At 45.6% G+C, this 23236-nt stretch overlaps 2 protein-coding genes across 2 annotated transcripts; one reads left to right on the forward strand and one right to left on the reverse strand.

Annotated features, from left to right (window-relative positions):
* Positions 1-710: 710 nt before the first annotated feature.
* lrrc45 (leucine rich repeat containing 45) lies at positions 711-15865 on the reverse strand. Its single transcript, XM_085361154.1, has 18 exons — positions 15814-15865; positions 15102-15387; positions 14603-14664; positions 14432-14502; positions 13718-13896; positions 13433-13561; positions 13229-13341; positions 12550-12608; positions 12372-12449; positions 11284-11419; positions 8368-8445; positions 8176-8287; positions 8028-8098; positions 7818-7910; positions 6789-6881; positions 5865-6038; positions 1699-1846; positions 711-1552 (listed from the first exon to the last, which is right to left on the reverse strand). Exons 2-18 carry the CDS (start codon positions 15328-15330, stop codon positions 1353-1355), a joined length of 2025 nt encoding a protein of 674 aa, XP_085217280.1. The 5' UTR covers positions 15331-15387; positions 15814-15865; the 3' UTR covers positions 711-1352.
* A 330-nt stretch (positions 15866-16195) lies between these two features.
* Positions 16196-22084, forward strand: trub1 (TruB pseudouridine (psi) synthase family member 1). The gene is made up of 8 exons (XM_085360319.1): positions 16196-16359; positions 16446-16544; positions 18798-18853; positions 19455-19536; positions 19644-19716; positions 21119-21258; positions 21341-21397; positions 21472-22084. The coding sequence occupies exons 1-8, from the start codon at positions 16212-16214 to the stop codon at positions 21651-21653; spliced, it is 837 nt and encodes a 278-aa protein (XP_085216445.1). The 5' UTR covers positions 16196-16211; the 3' UTR covers positions 21654-22084.
* Positions 22085-23236: the final 1152 nt, after the last annotated feature.

Consider the following 23236-nt stretch of genomic DNA (forward strand, 5'->3'; position numbering starts at 1 on the left):
GCGATCCACGTGACTGAGCACAACGATATTTAGTTTAACCCGTCGGACGGTCCCGAGCTAAGCCTCGTGAGACGCACAAGTTGTTGTGTGTTCGCTGCCTTCAGACATATTCAGAAACGCAGACCAGAAACGTATTTAATCGCCAGATTGTGGAAACGTTTAGAATCGATCATATTCGATATACTCGATCCAAAAGAAATTTGTCTTGAACAAGTTTCCTTGTTGAAAGTGGAAACTTTCAATTGATGAAAGTTTCAACGCATTAAAAAGAAATCTTAAAGGACCCGATCCCCTGGATATGAATTTCAGCAGCGCAGCAGCTTTACGTTAAAGCTCCACAAGCTTGTGCCTGAACCATCTTGGCAGTTAATGATCTTTGGCTGCAGTTTCAATACTAGTGACCTCATGCATCCCCACCCCAACAACACGCCACACCATCACTACTGTAACCTTATCTGTTAGAATAATCCAGATCAAGCACAATGCATTAACACAAAACAACGCAACGCTGGTTTGTCACTGATAGCAGACCTGAAACACAACAGCTTTATTTGGACTTTCATTATAAAATGTAAAAACAGCAGGTGTCCTGCTCTGCATCAGTGTCTACTCTGTAGTATACAATATTAAGGCATATCTGAACCAAATATCATTTTGACTGTAAACATGTACGTTTACTCAAACTGGATAAAAGTGGCAGAAATGACGCTGGCTTGCAGTGAAAGCTAAGTACAGTTTATCACGTGTACTGTGTGAGCGAAGGACATAAAAATGGAAATTTATGACACAAGACCAGGTTCTGATCACAGGACTCCTTCAGCAGCGCTGACCTTCACATGTGGAAGGTCATAGTCACCATGTGCTGGATGTGTGTGAACAGCTGTGTGACTGTGAAACATCTGCAGATGTTTGATGGCTGCCTTGCAGCCTCTGGACTGTTAGAAGTTTTTGAAATCGGTATTTATTCAGACAGCTCTCTCTTCTTCCCCTCAGCCACTGTAAATCCATTCGCTCCATCATTCAGTGAAGCCATAGTTCCTTTTACAAATGCACAGCCGATTCTTATTTTTCATCATGTGAAAACCTTGTTGCTTTCTACTACACTCACTGGAACGTGTGGAAAGTGTTGGCACTTAAAGTGCGCTGTGTATTTATTAAAAGTAGCAATAAAAAAAGAAAGTAGCACACCATTGAACTGAGCACGTCCTGATGAGATTTGTCATTTTTAACATTATGTTAGGTATGGTTATTATTTGCTGAGCACTGATCGTCCACGTCAGAATATTCTTCAGCTCTGTGGAGCTATGCCTGGTCCTGCCCAGTGCGGGAGCCCTGAGAGAGGCCCTGCTGGCTCATTTCTGGAGGCTGCTGTGGTGTCCCAGAGGAGAACCGTGAATGTACGAGAGGACGGCACTCTGCAAATAGCTGGCTCTGTTGGCCTCATCCTCCCTAATCCTATGGATCTCTGCCTCCTTCAGCCGCAGCTTCTCCAACATGGAAGACATCTCGCTCTCTTTGTCCAGAAGAGCCTCCCTGTGGTTACTACTCAGCACTACAAGAGGGCAAACCGGAGAGAGAACAGCATGAAAGAGAGCAGCACAGAATCAAGTCACACTGTTGCTTCCAGACAGTCCTGGCACAAAGACGCAAAGTTTATGTAAAGTTTAAAAGTAACCGGAACAAAAGCGGACGGCGAACCTTTAAGCTCTCTTTCCAGAGCGCTGATCTTTTCTTTAAGTGCTCCCTGTGCCGTCCTCTCTGCCTGGAGATGTCCAATCTGCTCCTGCAGCTCCACCCTCACCCGGCTCAACTCAGCCACCTTCTCCTGGTCTTTGCAGCACAGCTCCTGTAAGAGCACAGCACCCCTCATTTATCACTTCAGATTAGGCCAATTTACTTCAGCGTTTCAGGCTCTGACAGTAACTGTTCGAGTCAGTGTACAGATTTGTCCCTGCTCCAACATCTTTAATTCAATTCAATTTCAGTTATTTCTCTTTTTAGATTTTATTTAAATTTTAGAACAATTCAAAGCCAATGAAAAAATTCTTTCTATGTGTGGAAACAACTTCTCTTCCACAGCTCTTGGTGCTGCATTCTGGATTCAGGACAAGGAATCAGTCAGAAATCTTTTCTTTATTTTCAGCTCCACTGCGAGTCAGGAGCTTCCCTACTTTAGACAATGCTGTTCAGATGAAAGAAGGCAGACTGTTTACTGTTACAGGACAAAAGTTCCTGCAGGCTTCCTCACAGTGTCACTGGAGGTCCACGTCACAGTGTTTACAGACCACATGCCTCTGACACGGACTCATGAATGAATATAAGTAGCACTTTGCTGATAGGTTACTTTCATTCATTCATAAGCACGGTGGTGCAGTGGTTAGCGCTGCTGCCTCACAGAGTTCGATTCCACCTCCTGGCCGGGCCTTTCTGTGTGGAGCAGGGGTCTCGAACTCCAGGCCTCGAGGGCCGGTGTCCTGCAGCTTTTAGATGCGTCCTCGATCCAACACAGCTGATTTAAATGGCTAAATGACCTCAACATGTCCAGAAGTTCTCCAGAGGCCTGGTAATGAACTCATCATTAGATTCAGGCGTGTTGACCCAGGGTGAGATCTAAAACCTGCAGGACACCAGCCCTCGATGCCTGGAGTTCAACACCCCTATATGTGGCCTTTGGTTCGGTCTGCTACATCAGTCACCAGCCTGCACAGATGCTTGGCTGTATGCAGCCAACACTATGGTAGCTGTGCTTTCAGGGCTGCTCCTGTCTTCTGGTTTCCTGTTGACACAAGCTAGCTGTATATCTAGCATCACCGAGGTTTACTGCCTACAAAGAAATGAAGGAGACAAAATCATAACATTGATGTATCATTTATGGAGCTATGCTCGGGTATTAAAGTAGGTGCAATGGTCCAGAATGGCAATTTTGGTGTAGATGTCCAAACATGGTGGTTGCAGTGCTTCAGCATCAAGCTAGCACTGCAGCAGAGGAGTGTGCATGAAGGCAGAGCAAATCAGTCAAGATAGCTTGTGTTAGATCAAATCAAAGAGCAGTAAACCTCAGAGCAGCAGCGGCACAGGTCAGCTGATCACAGCCTGCAGACAAAGAAGACCTGCTGCAGCTCACAACAGCAACATGGAGCCAGTACTGCCAGTCTTTGACCCCGACTGGACTCGTTAGGGCTGGGTATCATCACTGATTTCTAGAATCGATTCGATCCACGATTCGATTCAATTCTATTCTATTGGAATCGGGGAAATTTTGCCTCAGACAGTCAGAAATATTATAATCCAGGTCATGCATCAGTACATTTCCATGTTTTTATATCTATCAAAAGAAAGCTGACACTTGTGAGACTTTATCAAAGGTGTGAGCATCACAGCAGAGGCCTTTGTGTCAAAGTGACTGAGGATAAAACACAGAAAAGCATGAAGGAGATTTTCCTGGCCTGGTTTTTTATAGCCGATGACCGTAAAATATTCTGCAGTAGATCAAAAACGAAAGAAAACCATTAATCAACATATGAACATAGGGCTGCTCGATTATGGCAAAAATGATAATCACGATTATTTTCACTGAAATTGAGATCGCGATTATTTGACGATATTTATTTAACCCTTTAAGACCTACCATAGAACCAAGTCCGCCAGAGCTTATATTATTTTTTTACATGTTGTAGTGCCATTTGTGGGAGCATTTCAAGTTGCTATATAACTGTTATAGCCCATATTTTAATAATATGTCTGCATTAAGTCCATAGTAACTACATTAATTGCAAAAAAGTGCAATAAACTACAAAAAAATTGAAAATCGTTTTTGTTTTTTGTTTTTTACATATATTTCTACTTGGAGAAATTTAAGGGTTTATCCCTCAAAACTTTAAATACAAAAAAGTTGCAAAAAATAGTTTACAACAACAGGAAATTTATTTTGAGTGTCTTCATAGTTTTATTTTGGAGATACAGCAATTTTTATATACTGCAGGAAAAACAAAAAACAATCCTATGATGCAAATTTGCAAAGAAAACAGCAGGTGCATCAAAATAAACTATTTCCAGCAGTGGAATTCGAGTTCTAAGCATCCCAGAAACTATTCAGAAAAGTCAAACATGACCAGTATAGGCTTTTAAGGCCTACAAGTAAAAAACTACAATTTCCGCGAAAATGACGTCACTTCCGGTTTCGGCCAGGAAATGGCGGACATGCGACAGTTCGCGCTGACGTCTGTTTCAATGTGGGAAGTTTCTGGAATATTATGTTTTTGTTCCTGCAAGAGCTTTTTATGCAGTTTTTGCAAAGCTATATGTGGAAGGAAACCGTGACCGAGGACAAGCTGATGGCATCAGATGTAAGTACAACTCCTCCGGTTTCATATGCAAAACAAATTATTGCGCTAGCTTACACGGTTCCGGTTCTACAGGGATTTAAAAATAGTTACACAACACGGAGCGTGCTGCTCTGACCGGCTTTAAAGGGTTAACAATGACTTTAAAAAATAATATAAAATAGTGTGCAACACCACTGAAGTTTTTTTACCTCTCTTTTCAACCAACAGCAGTCACTCTCCAAATAACTTCTGCTTAGCTTTCCGAGCTTTCCGAGCTTCCCTCGGGTCCTCTTAATCAGCGGTCTCCAACCTTTTTTGCGCCACGGACGGTTTATGCAATATTTTCACGGACGGCCTTTAAGGTGTCGCGGATAAATGAGGGAGGGGCTAATAATCGGCTCAGTCATTTTTAATGATCGTTGAAAGCCCAGATCGTAATCGTGATTAAAATTCGATTAATTGAGCAGCCCTATATGAACATGACCTGATGCTGCTGACGTGAAGCAGAGCAAAGTTACAGCAGTTTTATTACAGACACAGCTGAGCGTTTTGCAATTTTGCATAATTTTAAATAAGTTCAGGAGCCCATGGAAGAGCAGAAATGAGGCTTTCTTGTCGGAAGTAAGTAAAAGGAAAAAAAACAGCCTGTAAACAACTTGTGCAATAAGCAAACGAATAATGCAGAAAACAGCTTTTTAGACGGGAAACTACAGACAGAGAGAGAGAGCTGTGCATGAAGTGAGATTTTATCCTGGTGGAAGCAAAACAGCAAAAGTCCGAGTTGTTGTCGTTTATGTGAAGCGTAGTTTGGATCTTCTTTTGCTGCTGGTTCGGTCAATAATGTTTGGAGAGAGATCAAACCAACAGCTTTAGAATCAGCTCAAAAAGGGCGTGAACACAAAGCTCGACCCGCCGAAACATCAGAATCAGCGAGCTGTCGGCTTTCAGCCCCGACCGTGCCGTCGGTGAGAAAGTCACATCGCGTTTACGTCTCTGTGCAGAAGCCTGTTCCTGCTCTCATTCACTGTTTTAGCTGTTTGGTGGTTGAAATGTTGTGAGGTTTAACCTGAGATTCTGGCGTTTCGGGCAAAAATAAATTTATATTTAAAAATTGATTCAGGATTTTAATGAATTGATATCACGTTATCCAAGCCAGAATCGATTTTAATCGATGAATCGATTATAAAGACCCACCTCTAGTGCTCATTTCTCTGTTTAGATGTGGAGGCAGAGGTTTTACTTTTATGTGCTAATATTATTTGATTGTAATGATAACAGAGCATGAGCTTCAGTTAGCTCTCCACAAAAGCATCTGGCAGTAATGTCCTACTCTGAGTACGTTTCAGAGCCTGTACTGTTTCACTGTTACTGAGTAACGTTTAACACAAGTATGGAAACACTGTGTGTACTTTAGCCACCTCTGCTGGTGGGAGTTAGAGGTGTGGCAGCTGAAACCTGTTCTAGGCCCAAACTCTGCTGTAGATACAGGAGCTACAGTGGGAGTGGTGTTTGTACAACAGGCAGCTGGTGCATCCTGACCTGCTGCAGCTCCTCTATCCTGCGTCGTAGTCCGTCCATCTCGATGCTCTGCTGGCTGTTCTTGGCCTGCAGCTCAGAGATGGTCTGTTTCTGCTGGGAACAGTGCAGCTGGACCTCCTGCAGGGATGAACGCACCGAGCGCAGCTTCTCCTCCAAGGACGACGCGTGCTCCTGCTGCTCAGAGGAATCAACACAGAAGGAAATGCTGTGGAGGGTCTTTCTCAGGTATTAGAGTCCAGCTATTACAGGTGACAGTGCTTTTTAACATTAGGGAAACTTACAATATGATGCAATCCCAATACGTTGCCCATATTGATTTTCTGATCAGTTGTGTGATAAACCAACAAATCTGTGTAACTAAAGGAGAGAGCGTTTATTCTACAGAGGAGCCTGTGGAGTCAGTTTGCCTCCCCAGGTTTCTTTGTCTTTGCCACTTCAGCGAGCTTGTGCTCACTGTACGTCAAAATATTCATATATTAAATAAAATATGGTGCAGTTTGCATTTAACCCATTCATGAGGAATGATCACGTGGAGCAATGATTCATTCGTCTCTGCCTGATGCTGTGACTGCAGGGTCACTGCAGGTCAAAGCAAAAAGACGTTTTTACTCAGCTTAGAACATTTTCATTAATTTAAGGACTGAGGTCATTTTAAGGATGATTTAGATTTAGAGATTCACTCACACACACACACACACACACACACACACACACTGACAGCATGATGACAGTTGGGTCGGTGGGGTTCAGCCACGCTCTGCTTTTCCTCAGAGCTCTGAGTAAATGACTCGTCCTGCTAGTCAAAGACAAAGTGGTGGGTGGGGAAAGAAAAGTACGGCCACCGGAGTGGAGATGCTCGTTCTCCACTCACCACCTTTGAAAACTTAGGTTGTGAGTCGGTAAGTGACCAAAGTTTGAACTCACCTCTTCCAAACGCACTTGGGCTCGCACTCTTCCCAGCTCCTCCTCTGCCTGGGCCCTTTCTGCCACAAACGCTGCTTTAGCTTTACTCAGTTCCTGGAACAGATGAGACGACAGATTATCATGAGAAACACATTCGGGGTGATTCGTTAACTCCCACTCTGGGTGTAGGATTAAGAGTTCCACTTCACTGTCATTCATTCTGTAGAAATGCTCCCAGATTACAGGGAAACTGTTTTATTAAACTGTGTGCAGCAGCTGTGGTTTTATCATTGTCCTCTGCAGTACCAAGGTGTCCCATGCTCTCTACAGTCACCTTCAGTTTGGCCTGATAACTGGGAAATTCCCTGGTGCCAAAGAGATGTTTGCTTGTGGATTTGAATAACTGTCTGGAATATACAGTTAGGGAAAGTTGACCCTTCAATCCTTAAATAAACAGAGACTCACTGAACCTTAAATATAGTAAAGAAACAAAATTAAATTCAGGCTCTGTGTTAAAGCTCGTACATCCCTGGATGTGTCACTACTTCAGGTAATGTATATATCTTCCATTCACAATATGACAGATCAAAATCAGAGACACTCCAGTTTTGGATCCGTTCGATACTGTCGACCATAATATCCTATTAGAGCGATTAGAACATGCTGTAGGTATTACAGGTACTGCACTGCAGTGGTTTGTATCATATCTATCTAATAGACTCCAGTTTGTGCATGTAAATGGAGAGTCCTCTTCACACACTGAGGTTAATTATGGAGTTCCACAGGGTTCAGTGCTAGGACCAGTTCTGTTTACATTATACATGCTTCCCTTAGGCAGCATCATTAGAAGACATAGCATACATTTACACTGCTATGCTGATGACACCCAGCTCTATCTGTCCATGAAGCCAGATGATACAAGAGTGTATCTTATGTGGTATGCCAAGTTCCTCCGTCACAGATTTGGGCGATGTAACACGCATCCCTTTGATTGTGGTAAACATAAATACTTGTATGTTGCGTTGCAGTTAGAGTGGTGCGAGCTCGGACCTCCTCCAGTTGTATCCGCTGTCCCTCCAGTTTGAAAATGCGATCCTGCAGGGCCCGCTCACTTTCTTCCAGATGTCGGTTTATATGCTCCACCTTCACAGGAACATAAACTTTCAGTAACTGATGTTGTTAAAATGACCCCATCTATTAAAACATTTTGCTCTTATTTTGATTCCTCTACGTGGCGCTGTGTGCCACCCAACAGCACACCTCTTTCTGCCGGAGACCGTCCATGTCATCCAGGGCTTGCTTGGACCGTCGCTTCTCTGATTCCAAACGGTCTGTCAGACACACAGGAAATCTCTGCTGCCGTTCACATTACAAAAGGACTTTATATGTTCATAGCTGATAACGTTACCTTCAGCCTGTGCTAGTCGCAGCTTGAGCTCAGCTGTGCTGGTGGTCAGCTCCTGCTTCAGCTCAAAGATCAGCTGCTGCTGAGACTTACACCTGCGCTCCATCTCCTCCACCTAACACACACACCGTCATCCCAGAGTGCTCACAGTGCAAATACCAAAGTGCAAATGATGTGAAAAGACAGGCCTCGTACGTTATTCTTCAGCTGACCGTTGGTGTCTGTCAGGCTCTGGATGTCTCTGAGGAGTTTTCCCTGTCTCAGTACAGCGTCCTACAGAAGGACGGAGAAGAGGTGACAGTAACACACACACACACACACACACACACACACACACACACACACACACACGTCACACACGCACGCACGCACACACACACACACACACACACACACGCACACACACGCACACACACACACACACACACGCACACACACGCACACACACACACACGCACACACGTCACACACACACACACACACACGTCACACACACACACACACACACACACGTCACACACACACACGTCACACACACACACACACACGTCACACACACGCACACACACACGTCACACACACACACGCACACACACACACACGCACACACACACACACACACACACGTCACACACACACACACACACGTCACACACACACACGTCACACACACACACACACACACACACACACGTCACACACAGACACACACAGACACACACACACACACACACGTCACACACACACACACACACACACACACGTCACACACACGCACACACACGTCACACACACGCACACACGCACACACACGTCACACACGCACACACACGCACACACACACACGTCACACACAGACACACACACACGTCACACACAGACACACACACACACGCACACACACGTCACACGTCACACACAGACACACACACACACACACACACACACACACACACAGACACACACACACACACACACACACAGACACACAGACACACACACACACACACAGACACACACACACACAGACACACACACACACACACACACACAGACACACACACACGTCAGGTGTCGTTGGAAGAAGATCTCCCTCAAATGTGTGACGTGGTCGTACACTCTACCACCAAACTACCAAAGACTCAAAGTTTTTTGGATTTTGTGCATTAAAACACTACTTAGTAAATATTCTATATTAATATATATATACACTCATAAGGATAATCCATAAAACTGGTTACAGAGATCACACAAATCCACTATTCTTAAAATCAAAAATTCTAACATTCACAGATCTGGTTCATTTTCTCACTGCACAAATTATATATAAAGCAATAAATAACCTGCTTCCTGACAATATTCTAAAAATGTTTTCTAAAAGGGAACGGGGATACAATTTGAGGGGGGAATTATACATACATATATACATACATATATATATGTATGTGTGTGTGTGTGTGTGTGTGTGTGTGTGTGTGTGTGTGGTGGAGAATGACCGAGCTAAGATCCTGTGGGACTTCCAGATACAGACGGACAAAATGGTGGTGGCTAACCAACCGGACATAGTGGTGGTAGACAAACAGAAGAAGACGGCCGTAGTGATCGATGTAGCGGTTCCGAATGACAGCAATATCAGGAAGAAGGAACACGAGAAGCTGGAGAAATACCAAGGGCTCAGAGAAGAGCTCGAGAGGATGTGGAGGGTGAAGGTAACGGTGGTCCCCGTGGTAATCGGAGCACTAGGTGCGGTGACTCCCAAGATAGGCGAGTGGCTCCAGCAGATCCCGGGAACAACATCGGAGATCTCTGTCCAGAAGAGCGCAGTCCTGGGAACAGCTAAGATACTGCGCAGGACCCTCAAGCTCCCAGGCCTCTGGTAGAGGACCCGAGCTTGAAGGATAAACCGCCCGCAGGGGCGTGCTGGGTGTTTTTTTTTTTTTTTATATATATATACATATGCATATATACATATGCATATATACATATATACATATATATAGGTTGTGTCCTTTGAGGTGTTAATGGGGTTATTGAAAATGTGTATATACACGTATGTATGGATATATTTATATATATATATAAAAGAATAAGAATAAAAAAAAATACACATGACATATAATGCAAGGAGGTATTTCTGTAGTCTATTGATACTAGATAGTGGGAAATGGGTGGGATTAAATAAGCTTCTTCCTGCTCCTTTTTGAACATGAACGTTATTTGGAGTTGTGGTTGCTCGTTTTCCTTTTGTTTTGCTTTGTTCATTTGTCTCTTTTAATTCTATTTTGTTGTACTTTTTCAACATGTTCAAAATAAAGATTCAATCAAATCAAATCAAATGTCTGCAGTAGTGTGCATGCACATAAATGTTCTGGGGTATGTGAATTATGTGCAATTTAAATCAACTCGTTTGTAGAGTGAGTTTGGTTTGCGGGTGAAGTCAGAGTTTGGGTTCTCATCAGTTCAGCAGCTGCTGGTTTGTGGACTGAAACTTCTACTGCTGTATAACTGCTGCTGCTTCAGGTGTGGATGCTCCGCTAACACCTGCCCACAGCAGGAGTGTGAAGACTCTATAGGTGGGACAGACCTGCTGTCGCTTCAGCCTATCGATGCAGCCACACAGAGTACTCTGGATGACAGAAGGAGTGATATGTCCGTCTGTGCCAGTCCTCCTCAGCCACCTTAGGAAGAGGAGCCACTGTCTTGCTGTTTTGTGAGCAGCAAACATCATCACTGTTTATTCTCACCAGCAGAAGCAGCTGACTCTCTCCACCTCAGGCTCTCGGCTCCATTGTCTCTATGTGATGTGGTCATGCAGCCACTTTTAAAGCAGGACTGGATCCATTATTCCTCACAAACCAGTGTCAAACCTCCTTTTTGTCTCTATGGTCACTGAACATTACTGCGAAAAAAGAAAGCTGACGGCATTGTTGGGCTTTCAGCAGCACTATAACACCATCTGCTCTGCATGATGTTATTATGTTTTAGTATTGCTGGATTTGTCTGCTGACTCTGTGAGCTCATCGGCCACGTAGCATGTACATGCCGGTCATGTGTTTCAGCTTGTTTATGAGTGTCCTACCATTGAAAGGTAAAGCTGCCATCACTCTGTACCTCGTGCTCTTTCTTCCTCGCTTTGCTGTGTTGTTCCCTCTGTTCTTCTTTCTCAGCTTTCAGTCGAGACAGCAGCTCTCCCATGTTTTGGTTTTTCTGCTCAGAGAGTGCGAGGGCAGCTTCTGTCATCTGCAGCCTGCACAACAACAGATGATGCTGTTAAACGCATGTTTGAGGCCCCGGTTACACCGATCTTTAATCTCTGACTACCAAACAAGAATCAGCTAATCCTTTGTCCAAACTGACGTCTGTGCCAAGTCTCGAGACTTTCCTGCAAACTTCCTCAGAATGACATCGCTGTCATGAAAATAGGACAAACAAAGAACTGCTATCATGTTGGGATACTGGAAACCATAATCGTCATCGATCATCCCAGTGTCCTAACGCATCAGAGCTTCTGCGTTTGCAGAGTGGCTCATAATAAAGGTGTTGGTTAGAAGGAGAGGAGGGCTGGACTCCCTCTTGTTTCTCTTGTTCTCTGCTGGCAGAAATAACTCCTCTGCCTTTTGCATAACTGTCCACCGCTCTCCTCAGCTTGCTGACTTTTTTGGCCGTGGCTTCATGCAAAAATCCTTCAGTTGCAAGATGTCTGGGGGCATTTTTGCATGTGCTGTGTTTTTCCAGATGTATCCACAGCATTTGAAAGCTGTGACCTTGAAGTAAGTCAGAACCCTGCGTTTCTGCTAGATTGTAAACGAAATCCAGGCAGTTATTTGGACAACGATCACTTCAGTGCTCAGTGGGACTCAAACCCACACGTCAAAAACAAACAACGTTCTGTGACTCTGTAACAAAGTTTATGTGAAGAGCTTTCCTGTGACACGTTACTCCACACCTGCTGGGCACACGTACAGTTTGACAGCATTACAACCTATTGTTCACACGCGGCAGCACGACACGACTGGCTAACTGGGGGAGGGGCTTAGAACTCTCCGTGGATTTCAGCATTTTTTTGAGTGCCAAGTCTCCTGATATAAAGTGATCCTCGTGCTTTCTTCTTGTATGACTGCAGCAGCCACATATACGAGCAGCTGTCTTCTCACACAGCTGTTTGCTGGACGAGGACTGATGGAGGAGGAAACGATTACTTTGCGGTGAGAGAGTTGACAGCGGACTTTCTCTCGTTCAGAGCTTCCTGGAGTTGGCCGATCTGACTGGAGGTTGACCTGATGACAGAGAGAAAGTCACAGAATCATAAGAGGATGCAGGTGTCCCCACACACCATCTTCCAGGCTATTGGCCAATGGCCACAGAGTCACCGCTCACCTACTGGAGCGCCCCATCTCGTCCCTCTGCCTGTCTATGGTCTCCATCAGGCTCAGGAACTGAAACAAAAGTTAGAAATAAAAAACTGTATTTAATCTGAGTAGGTTATCTGGACATTACTGTGGTTCATTATGACTCACAGAAATATCTGACTACACGTTACAAATTTGTGTAGACAACCGTGAAGATATCAGACTCCCTCAACCCTCGCTCCACCGTTATCAGCTTAGTCCAAACGTTAACCTGATTTGTACCGATATGTGTGTCTTGGCTATTTATGGGATTCACTTTGGTATGGACACTGAGCTGGAACTAGGCTGTGTGTCCACTACGTGATGAGAAACAGCTGCACTCACCTCTCGAGTGCAAATTGCTTTTTGACATTGATCTGTTTGCATTTGTCTCTTTGGAAAAGTAAATAAAGGTGCATCACTACACAGAAAATAAACCTTTACAGAATCCATCCTGTGGTCTGTGGATCTGTGGATCTGTAACCACAGTGGGCTATAGCTACAAGAGTGCATGCACTGGGATTTCCTACTGGTGGTGCAAGTGCTGGGAGGATCAGAAGTCCCGTATTCAGACAGGTTGTAGACTTCTGATCGCTTCTCTGGGAGAAATGTTTCTTGGAGGTGAATGGCTGACCTGTGGTGTCTGCAGTTCGGGAATGCGAGGTTACCTGCCGGCCCTTCTCCTCCTTCAGTGTTTGAATCTCCTTGCTGAGGACCTGTGTGCGGCTGCGACTCTCCCTCAGGGTGGACCGCCTGTCTGAGTTGTGCCCTGTGGCCTGCTCTGAAAGGTAAAGATGGCTCTCAGCGTGACCATGTTATAGTAACGCTAACGAGGCCATACTGCTAGCGTTACGACCTCAGGTAGGACTTACCGAGAGCTTTCAGCGTGTCACTGGGAATGTTGTTCCCAGCCATCTCCAGCTGCACTATGCTCTTGTTGTTCTGAAGTGCCTCCAGCATGGACCTGCCTCCCAGCAGACCAATATTGTTCCACCTCAGATCTGAGAGAGGTAAGAGGAGTTAGCATGGACCATGTGCTGATGACAACAGCAGCCTCTACAACCTAAACTTATGATGCTGCCATACGACGGAGGCTGCTCTTAAAAGCTGTTCTCTACCGAACAACACGGTACATGACGTTAACCAGTTAGAGTCACCTAGAACTTCCAGTGTGCTGTTGCGTTTGAGTGCCAGAGCGAGCGCCGACGCTCCATGGTGGTTGATTTGATTGTTGCGCAGGTCCAGCTGCGTCAGCGCGCAGTTGGAAACTAAACCGCTGCAGAAGAGCGAGAAAGCTTCGTCCCACACGCCCAACGCATTCCACTCCAGCACCAGCCTGCAAAAACCAAACACTGCCAGTTAATTAGGGACACTCTTCAGTGCTCACACTATGTGCTGACAGGTTCCTGCAATGATCAGAAATGCGTGATACGACTGGGTCACGTTTCTGCTGTCTCTCTGATGGGTTTGTTTTGTTTTCAGTATGATGTCCCACACTACAGGCTGTCTGCTCTTACTTTCATGTCAGGTGTTTGAAAATCGCTTTAATTCCCACAAATGCAATATTTTTGTTCACATCTTGGTTGTTTGATTGAAACTCATTTGTGGTGAAATACAAAGTGTCAGAGTGTTTCTCACCAAAAACAGAAGTGACTACAGCGGTTTTTGTGTGGTTAACTCAACTACTAAATATTCTGTGTGATCACTAAAGTGTCTGCGTGTCTCTACACTCAGCCTGTGGGCTTTCACAGGTCTCCCGCTGTTAAAAGACAGCTTACGATCTGTAGTTGTAAACCGGTGCTACACAACTATTAACCTCCATAAGGGAAAGAAATGAAATGGCACACAGACAGGAAAAGCATGAGTCTTACCTGCGCAGCGTCTTGTTTTGTGCCAACAACTGTCCCAGCACCTCAGCTCCTGATGATCTCAGGTTATTCCCCTGTGAACAATAAAAACACAACCTAAGGACACACAGACATTGTGCAATAAGATAAAACTAGTGTCACCGTGTGTGGAGAGTCTAATTTGGGAGCTGGTACCTTCAGATCCAGGACTTTGACAGTCGTGTTGTCAAACAGTCCACTGAGGAGCACTCTGGCACCTGAGAGTCACACACAGCACAGTGACTAACACATCCTGAGTCACAATATTTACCAGAGCAGCAAATGTGGTTTATTATGCTAATGAGAAAAGAGATCTATATGAATGTGCTCCATTTCTCTGTTTGTTTGTTGCATTTAAAAAAGACTGCTTGCATTTATCCTTCTAATTCAAGCAGAGAAAACTCTGTAAATGTGAAGATGTGTTCAGGATCAGAACCAAAGGACTTTGTTGACAGCATCTGTGTGATATGTAGCCTAACACACTCGCTCTGATAGTTTTATCAATCATCAGACTGACTAAAGTACGTTAAATAGACGTGCCGCAGCAGAGTGACTCGGGCAGGGCCACCTCACTGCATCGTTGACATCAACGAGCACCATACACTTGCACATACTGTATAATTCTCCACATTACATAAAGACTGTCCTCACGCACCCTCCTCGCTGAGCATGCAGTCACTGAGTGACACCTCAGTAAAGACAGTATCCTTATGGAAGGCCTTAGCCAGCACTGAGCAGGTATCTGCAGACAGGCTCTGTCCACTCAGGTCCAGTCTGGAGCCCTGAGCAGACCTGCTCTCCTGGAGCTGAGCTACAACACCCTCCTGAGGCTCCACGCCTCCCTCCTTACACAGACGGAGGTATATCCGCCTGAAATCCTCCATCCAGGCTCTGCAGACTCCTGATCATCTGACGAGCAGAGCTTTCCGTCCTCAGACCAACTGGTGAAAAGAAGGAGAGACAAAAGTTGCTACTGCTGCTATCTATACATGTGCTGTTGATTTTCTTTGCATCAAAGATAAACGCATTAATCAATAACGAAAACGCCGAGCTTTTGCTGAATTTAAGAAAGAATTGACGATCACACGACACTGACTCAACTGTAACCACTGCAGCGACCAGCCCGCACAGCTGTGTGCATTTAGAGCGGACTGACGTGTATTTTACATGGTAGCTTGTAACAGGCAGAGCCACGCTGAGCAGCCAGTTTTGAATGAAAGTGACGCGAGGAGCTATCTCCACGCGAGTCAGAGGCTCGCGCGGGACAATCAAATCTTCAACCGATGATCAGAGTAAGGAGGCGTTTAAACCGGATGTCGTGACTAGCGATCAAAATAATAATTACAGGTTAAGATAAAAACACAGACCTCCACCAAAACTGTCGTCCTGACAGTTATTGTTGTCGTAGCTCGACCAGCTGACAGAAGAAGGAAACCAGGGCACAGAGTAACTAGGAAGTGTTTGGCGCAAAGCATTTTGGTCAACGTAGTTTCGAAAAAATCTTTATTTATCTAACTGTTTGTTGGTTTTTATCAGGCCTGATCTGTGTGAGGATGGGCGAAGACTGCCTATAATACTGCTTAAACAGATCGTCAACAACAGAAGGCTGTTAAGCGTCGTGTTGTCTAATAATGTTATTCATGCAGAAGGAAGACGGAGTGTTTGCTCAACCAGCAGGGGGCAGTAAAGACAACAACGGGTCGCATAGTTGCCACTGAGGGTAAAAGAAGAAGATGGACATTAGCCAAAGAAAAGAGAAACGAGCATGTCCGGGAGCGTCAGTAACACCGTCCCTGCGATAACTAGTTCTTTGTCGCAACTACAGGCGTTAAACGGATTGTTTGCGATATATAAAAAACAAGGGCCGACCTCCGCGGACGTGTTAAATGTACTCAAGGAAGCTTTGCTCAAGGGTAACGGGACCAAACAGCAGCAGGACGTCCAGCCCGGTGTTTGCGGAAAGCTGACCGTAAACCGTTTGTGTCGCTTTATCTTTCAGAGGCGGGAGTCAAAAATCCAAACCCGCGGAAGAGGAAGAACCAGAGCCTGAAGATGGGACACGGAGGGACGCTGGACAGCGCTGCCAGCGGGGTGCTGGGTAAGCGGCTAGGCTAGCGCTCACGTCCCGGTGCTGGGCCACGCGCGACTGTTGTCATTCCTGCCCTGGGAGGAGGGGGGAGAGGGGGTCAGTCCCACCCTCCGTGTTTACTGGAGGGTGCACCGGCAGGGTGCATCGGTAAAGCACCGGCAGGGCCCGACCTCCAGGGCTGCTCCAGTCATGCATGTCTGGGGGCGTTTTATACAGAGCTAAGATCAAATAGATTTATGTTGATAACAATCTCAAATCCCTGAGACGTACACTGTCGTTTGTCTAGAAGTTGTTTTTTCAAGACTTTAACATTTTTCTGTAACAGGTGCATTTTCTTTTCTTTTGCACATTTTTCTACCCACGCGTGTGCTGGGAAAGTCCGCGACATCGTGACTCCTGCATTTTCTATGACAACATGCTTGCTGTTTTTCTATGGATAAAATATAGTAAAGTCATGAAATCTGATCTTCTTATTGTTTTGATATGTAGCTATGTTCCTCATAAGCAGTGTACCCCTGGTGCTGGCCCGTCATCCTCTATGAAGAGTGGAATGGTCCAGATGACCCACCTGTGTAGGAGCGAGGCCGGTGGACTTTTAACACAACCTTGGAGAGGTGTACTGATATCACAGATGATGTTCAGGCAGCACCTCCACACTCCTGTCTTTCCTTCTCTCTCACTTCCATCAAGGTGCCAGTGGAAACAGCTTCAGTGTCTATGGGCACCTCGTTAGATCTATCAGGTGTTTTTCCTGCATTTCTGCAGTGTAGAACAGGCTGTCCCAGGTTGTCTAACTCTGAGCTGCTTTGTCAGCAGTCACACCATCTTTAAGTGGCACAGTTCCACTGGCAGCCATACAAGCCCATAATGCTGCTTCCAGCATGTTTGACAGATAATGCTTCAGTTCCTTCTGGATACTTTTTGTCTTGCCATCGTTTTTGTACAAATTTATCTCAGTTTCACCTGACAACGTGGGATTTTTTTCTCCAGAACTGTGACTTTTAAATGTTTCCTGGCAGATGCAGTCCGGCCTTCTTGGTCTTGAGTGTAACCAGTGGTTTGCACCATGGTGTAGGTTTTAACAATGACAGGCCGAGCTCTTCAACTGTTTTTGGGACTTGAGTCGATGTTTTGTCAGGATTTTTATTTCTTCAAATGAAGAATTCATTTAAATTTTCTTCAGTGTTTTTTGGGCCTTTAGGTGTTTCTGGGCGGCCCGTGCTTCCATCTTTTTAAGAATGGACTACATTGGTAATTTGCTCTCTGATAGCTGTATTTTGTTTTTGTGCTTTTTAAATCAACGATGGCCTCCTTCAAATGCAAGTTAAACCACTGTCGTTGAACAATGATATCATAGGACTCGATTTTCCTTATAACCTATGAGCCCAACTGTAGTTCTTGTCTTTATTAAAGTGTTTTATAAAGCACCTATGCAGCTAAAAGTGCAGGAGGCCGGTCCATTGACTCCAGTTAGCAGAGATGAACCTGCCAGACAACCCTGCTGATTGTGCTGGTACGTCTGGCAAAGTGGCCACACCCATAATTTTAGGAAAAATTAATTCACTGTGGTTGAATTAAATGGTCTGTATTTGTACAGCGCTTTACTAGTCCCTAAGGACCCCAAAGCGCTTTACACATCCAGTCATCCACACATTCACACACTGGTGATGGCAGCTACATTGTAGCCACAGCCACCCTGGGGCGCACTGACAGAGGCGAGGCTGCCGGACACTGGCGCCACCGGGCCCTCTGACCACCACCAGTAGGCAACGGGTGAAGCGTCTCGCCCAAGGAAGACGGCTCTTAACCAGCATGGCTGCTACAACATCCTGCAGCACGATGCCGTGTTGTCTGATTTGCGCCCCGCAGCACAGCGAGACGAGAGCACGCCTCCACCTCGTCCGTAAGCATAAGAAAAGCTGTTCAGTCAGTCAGCTACATTTCACTGTGTGTTATACTTGTATAACTATGCATGTGACAAATAATAAAGAACCTTGAACCTTGAGGTGATGTTGGGTCAGTCTGAGGGAAAAGCAGCCGCTTCACTGCTGCTTGCAAAGTCCCAGGTGATGATGTCATGAAGAAGGGAATAAAGGTTGTTATCAACTTAACAAAGCACGAAGATGAGCACTAAATATAAATGTTTCAGTATATTCTGAGTTTGGTGAACTTTGATGAATGAATTAAAAGTGAGTTCAGTGAACACCTCAACCTGTGGGGGGCGCTAGCAGGACTTTAATCATTGGACTCTCTTTGTTTCAGTTGTTGGTGTTGGGAACGGCACCAAAATGCTCAGCACAATGTTGACTGGGTCAAAGGTCAGTTTGCTTCACTGCTGTTTGAACTAAACTAAAATGTGCATTAAACCTTGACGTCTGGTGAAAAGTGCGAGGCATGAATGCAGGTTAGAGCTGCACTGCTGCGCGTGTCTGATTGTTGTTTATTGTGCATGCTGACAAGCACAGCCAGGCTCTGACTCTACCGTATGTCGTCACCTGGATGAAGCCAAACATGTTGGTTTAGCAGATGCACACTGACATGTTCCAAATAAAACGACGCGTCCTTTAGTTTGTGTCACAGTGAAGTCTGTTTCCCCCATGAACTTCTAGCATTGTGTCGATACGTGCTGATTGGTCTGTTCCTGCTTTCATGGTAGCAGATCTAACAGGTACTAACGAGGTGTTAGAAACCACAACACAAACCTCTGCGTGTGTAGAGAAGCACTTTTTTTTAGGTACAAGTATACATGCAGATCTATTGATAAGGACATTGTGTATACAATACAGCTTCTCAACAGACCCGAACGCCTCGTGAACTTTAGATGTCTGCGATGACAAATGCATGAATGATTCCTGTAACTTGTTAACTGTGGATGAACTTGGTGTGACACAAACGTGACACATGCTGTGTGTTTTTCAGAAATACGTTGCCGTTGGAGAGTTTGGAAAAGCAACAGACACTCTTGATGCCACCGGCAGCGTGACTCTGGAGAAAGGTTTTGGTAAATTCGATCTTTCAGATCCATCGACACAGCAGGATAATCTGCAAACTTCGGTTTCTCCTTTACCGTCTGTCTCTCAGTGAGTCATGTTTTCATACATTTTCTAGAACACATAACCAGGCTGGACGTCGAGGAAAAGCTGAAAGCTTTCACTGGTGACATCATGCAAGTGCCTCCGCTGTGAGTCAACATCCAAACGTCTGAAGCTTTAATTAGATCAAACGAAACGTTTATTTCTTAAGATGAAATCTTCTTTTACAGAAAACGAAACCTAAACTTTCCGAGCAGCAGCTCAGGACTTCACGTCCTCTGTTACTGCGCTTGTTTGGGATGGTGTTGGATTTGATGGTAGATGCATAAACGTGGGGTTCATGTGAGCTTCCTTTTTGGGGGTTGCAGTCATTTAGTGGCTCCGTGGTGCAGTGGTTCGATGCTTACCTTACATGAAGGTGCATGAATTGAACTCAGAGGCGCGATGACAGCTTTGCACGGTTCACCAGCTTTATCACAGACGCTTCCAGGAATGTGCCAGGTTGGCTGATGCAGCAGGAAAATTCAAATCAGGGAACCACAAAAATGAGTGTGATTGTTAAAGTAGGCCTACACATCCATGTGTGGAGAAGCTGTTTCCATTTTCTGAGGGACATTAGCCGTGTCATCATTTTGAGTCTACACAAGCAAAGATCAGAATCAGAAAAGGTTTTATTGCCAAATGTTGAGCAGCTTTCCAACATTAGGAAATGAAGGCAAACACTTAAATAAACATAAAAATGAAAAATGCTAAGCAGATTACTATATACATGAGTGCAAAAGTGGAACAGATGCAGAGAAGTATGGGGCCATGTGTTTGGGGTGGGACCAGTCTTATGTTACTGTTCATGTGTCCAACAGCAGAGGAGAAACTGTTCTTATGATGAGGTTCTGGTGCGACTGGGCCGGAGCCTCCTGCCTGAGGGGAGCAGGTCTAACAGACTGAGTCCAGGGTGAGAAGGGTCAGCTGAGATCCCAGCTGCACGCCCCAGTGTGCTGGAGGCGCACAGGCCCTGCAGAGATGGGAGTCTGCAGCCAATCGCCTTCACGGCAGAGCGCACAACACGCTGCAGTAGACGCCAGAGGCTTCAACAAGTGGCTGAACTGAAACCAGTTTTCTCTGAATGTGCAGCCAGTTTGATGGCATGTTACAGGTTAATGATATGATCAGAGAGCCGTAATGACTAATTGTTGTAAAGGCTAAGAAGTGATGTGTGGACCCAGTTCTGTGTGAAGAGGCTCTGAGATCTAAATGTCCAGCTGCAGTAAACTGATCGTGTGTCCTTTAATGCCGTTCGTGTCCCCTGGGAGAATGAATGAAAGGCCTCTCAATGGTCCAGTTCTTTAAACATTTGAGAGTTTTTCGTCTTATTAGTGTAGCGCAGTGACCTATGAAGCCTCTGGAGGTCACTGTTTGCTCACTGCAGTGCTGATTCCCACTGATGCAGGAAGCAGTGCCTTTGTGTCATTATACATGGAGTTCACATAAAAACAGTTCTTGGTGCTAAATGTGTGTATTTTGTAACCAACTCTTTTCTTATAATCGTTTTAGATACTCGGCATTAAAAAAGGATGGCCAACGTCTGTCTGTCCTGCTGAAGAAAGGTCACAAGGTCGATGCCAAACCGGCCAGGCCCGTCACGGTGTACAGCCTGACCCTGCAGGAGTTCAAGCCTCCTCTCTTCACTCTGGGTTCGACACGCTGCATCACACAACAGGCTTTTAGGTGTTGTGTCCTCTTTGGCTGAATGTTTCGCTTTCCTTCGTGTTGCAGATATTGAGTGTGGTGGTGGGTTCTATGTCAGAAGTTTGGTGGATGACCTGGGAAAAGGTGAGACTGCCTTCCACCTGTTTCACCTTTCCATCAACGGCGTGTTGCTGAGTAACGCTGTCTGTGTGCTGCAGCTCTGTCCTCTTGCGCTCATGTGAAGGAGCTGGTCAGAACAAAGCAGGGTCCGTTCACTCTGGAGGAGCACGCCTTACACGAGGAGCAGTGGACGCTGGAACACGTCTTGCGCTCGCTGAAGACCTGCTCAGAGGGAGACCCGGAGGAGGATCATCCGAAGCCAAAGAAGGTAGTCACCTGACCGGGACCAGGATGCAGAGGGAAGAGGAAGGGGTTTCCTTTCATGTAAAGACAGATTTTTGGTTCATACTCTTCAGTTTTAGTTAAAGTTTGAACATCATGACACCTTACATTAAAAGTTGTAAAGCAAACAGTCATATAATGAGAAACGGGAGCAAAGGAGACTCAGCAGGTTACCATGTTGCTGGACCTGCACAGATTTGTGAAGAGTAAATAACCTGATCGTACGATCGGCGAGGAGCTGCGAGGGAACGGCGAGATCAGTGTCTGTGGCACCGAACACCTGTGAAGTTTTTGTTGTAAGTTTAGGATCTGATTTGTTTTTATCGGCTGCCTGTTCACTGTTGTAAAAATGTCTTTTACAAAGTCTTCCTTGAGTCCTGCTCAGTGCAGTGATGCACATGATTAAGTAAAAAAGCCCCCTGGGCTCGTCCAAACTCACGCGTGGACTGTTATTTCTTTGCCTCTAAGCTTCCCACTACAATGAAGACATCCACAGGTGAAACTCGAGGAATTCAAATATCGTGCAAAGTGTGGCCACAATCTTCCGTAACACCTCAGCAGCGCCACAGCTGATAGCATCCACGCCACGCTGCCTCGAGGCAGTAATTCGTGCAAAAGGGGCCCAAACCAAGTACAGAGTGCGTATGCATGGTTATACTTATTCTAATTTTCCGAGTATCACCTGCTGCTTCATTTCCATAGCGCATGCTCTGTGCCGTTTCTCATGGTTACGTTTCCTCGGTCATTCCAAACTCGAACAAAGGAAGGCCGGGCACATCCCGATGCGTTTGATAATCGGGATACTGTTGACTCGTGAGGAGGAGACTGAGTGGCTTGCACTGACAATGGCAGATATATGGCGCCAGCTGCCGGGGGGCGGCTCACTCGAGTTATCAGCGGTTTTTGGCCCGGAGTCTGACGCCACGGGAGGCTGGCCGGATCAATGAGCTGCAATGATTGTCTCAGTCCAAATATTAGCCGTTTTGTGGATGTCTTTGATGTCTTTAAGGCTGCTTGCAGCGCTGTTTGCTCCACTTTATCTAAATTACAGCCGTTAGAAAGTTGGCAGACGGGGGCGCGCGCCAGGAAATCGAGCCGGCGGCTGGTTTCGGGGAGCGAGCAGATAAACGCCGTCGTCCGGCTCCCAGGTGCGAGTCGCCGTTTCCAGCGACGATTAATGAACTCGCGTGATGATAAAATGTCGCGAGGCCCTGCGCGCGTGCAGCTGGGCCCCGCTGTGACTAAAGCAGAAGTCTCCGGTTATTGTTTAACATCCAATCACTTAGTGAGCCGTTACATACACGAGCGTTTATTGCTATCTCATCCCACAGTGAATTTCACAGGAAAACTCCAAACATTCAAATCAGGAGTTAATCCCACTTGATTGAGCTGCAACGTTGGGGCCGTGGATCGCAGTCGGCCTCTATTACACTGTTAAGATAAGGCTGCGGCCCGTTTGACTACACAAAGGTGTGTGTGTGGGTATAAAAGCAGCGCTGCGTGCTGTCTGTGCTCTGTTCACGTGGGTTTTCCATCTGACATTCAACATTTGTTCAACATTTTTAAAAACAATGTTGCCAA

This window comes from Diplotaxodon limnothrissa, linkage group LG8 (assembly GCF_057381915.1).
Source record: "Diplotaxodon limnothrissa isolate DT_005_m linkage group LG8, D_limnothrissa_male_GT1.1, whole genome shotgun sequence".
Classification (NCBI taxonomy): Eukaryota; Metazoa; Chordata; class Actinopteri; order Cichliformes; family Cichlidae; genus Diplotaxodon; species Diplotaxodon limnothrissa.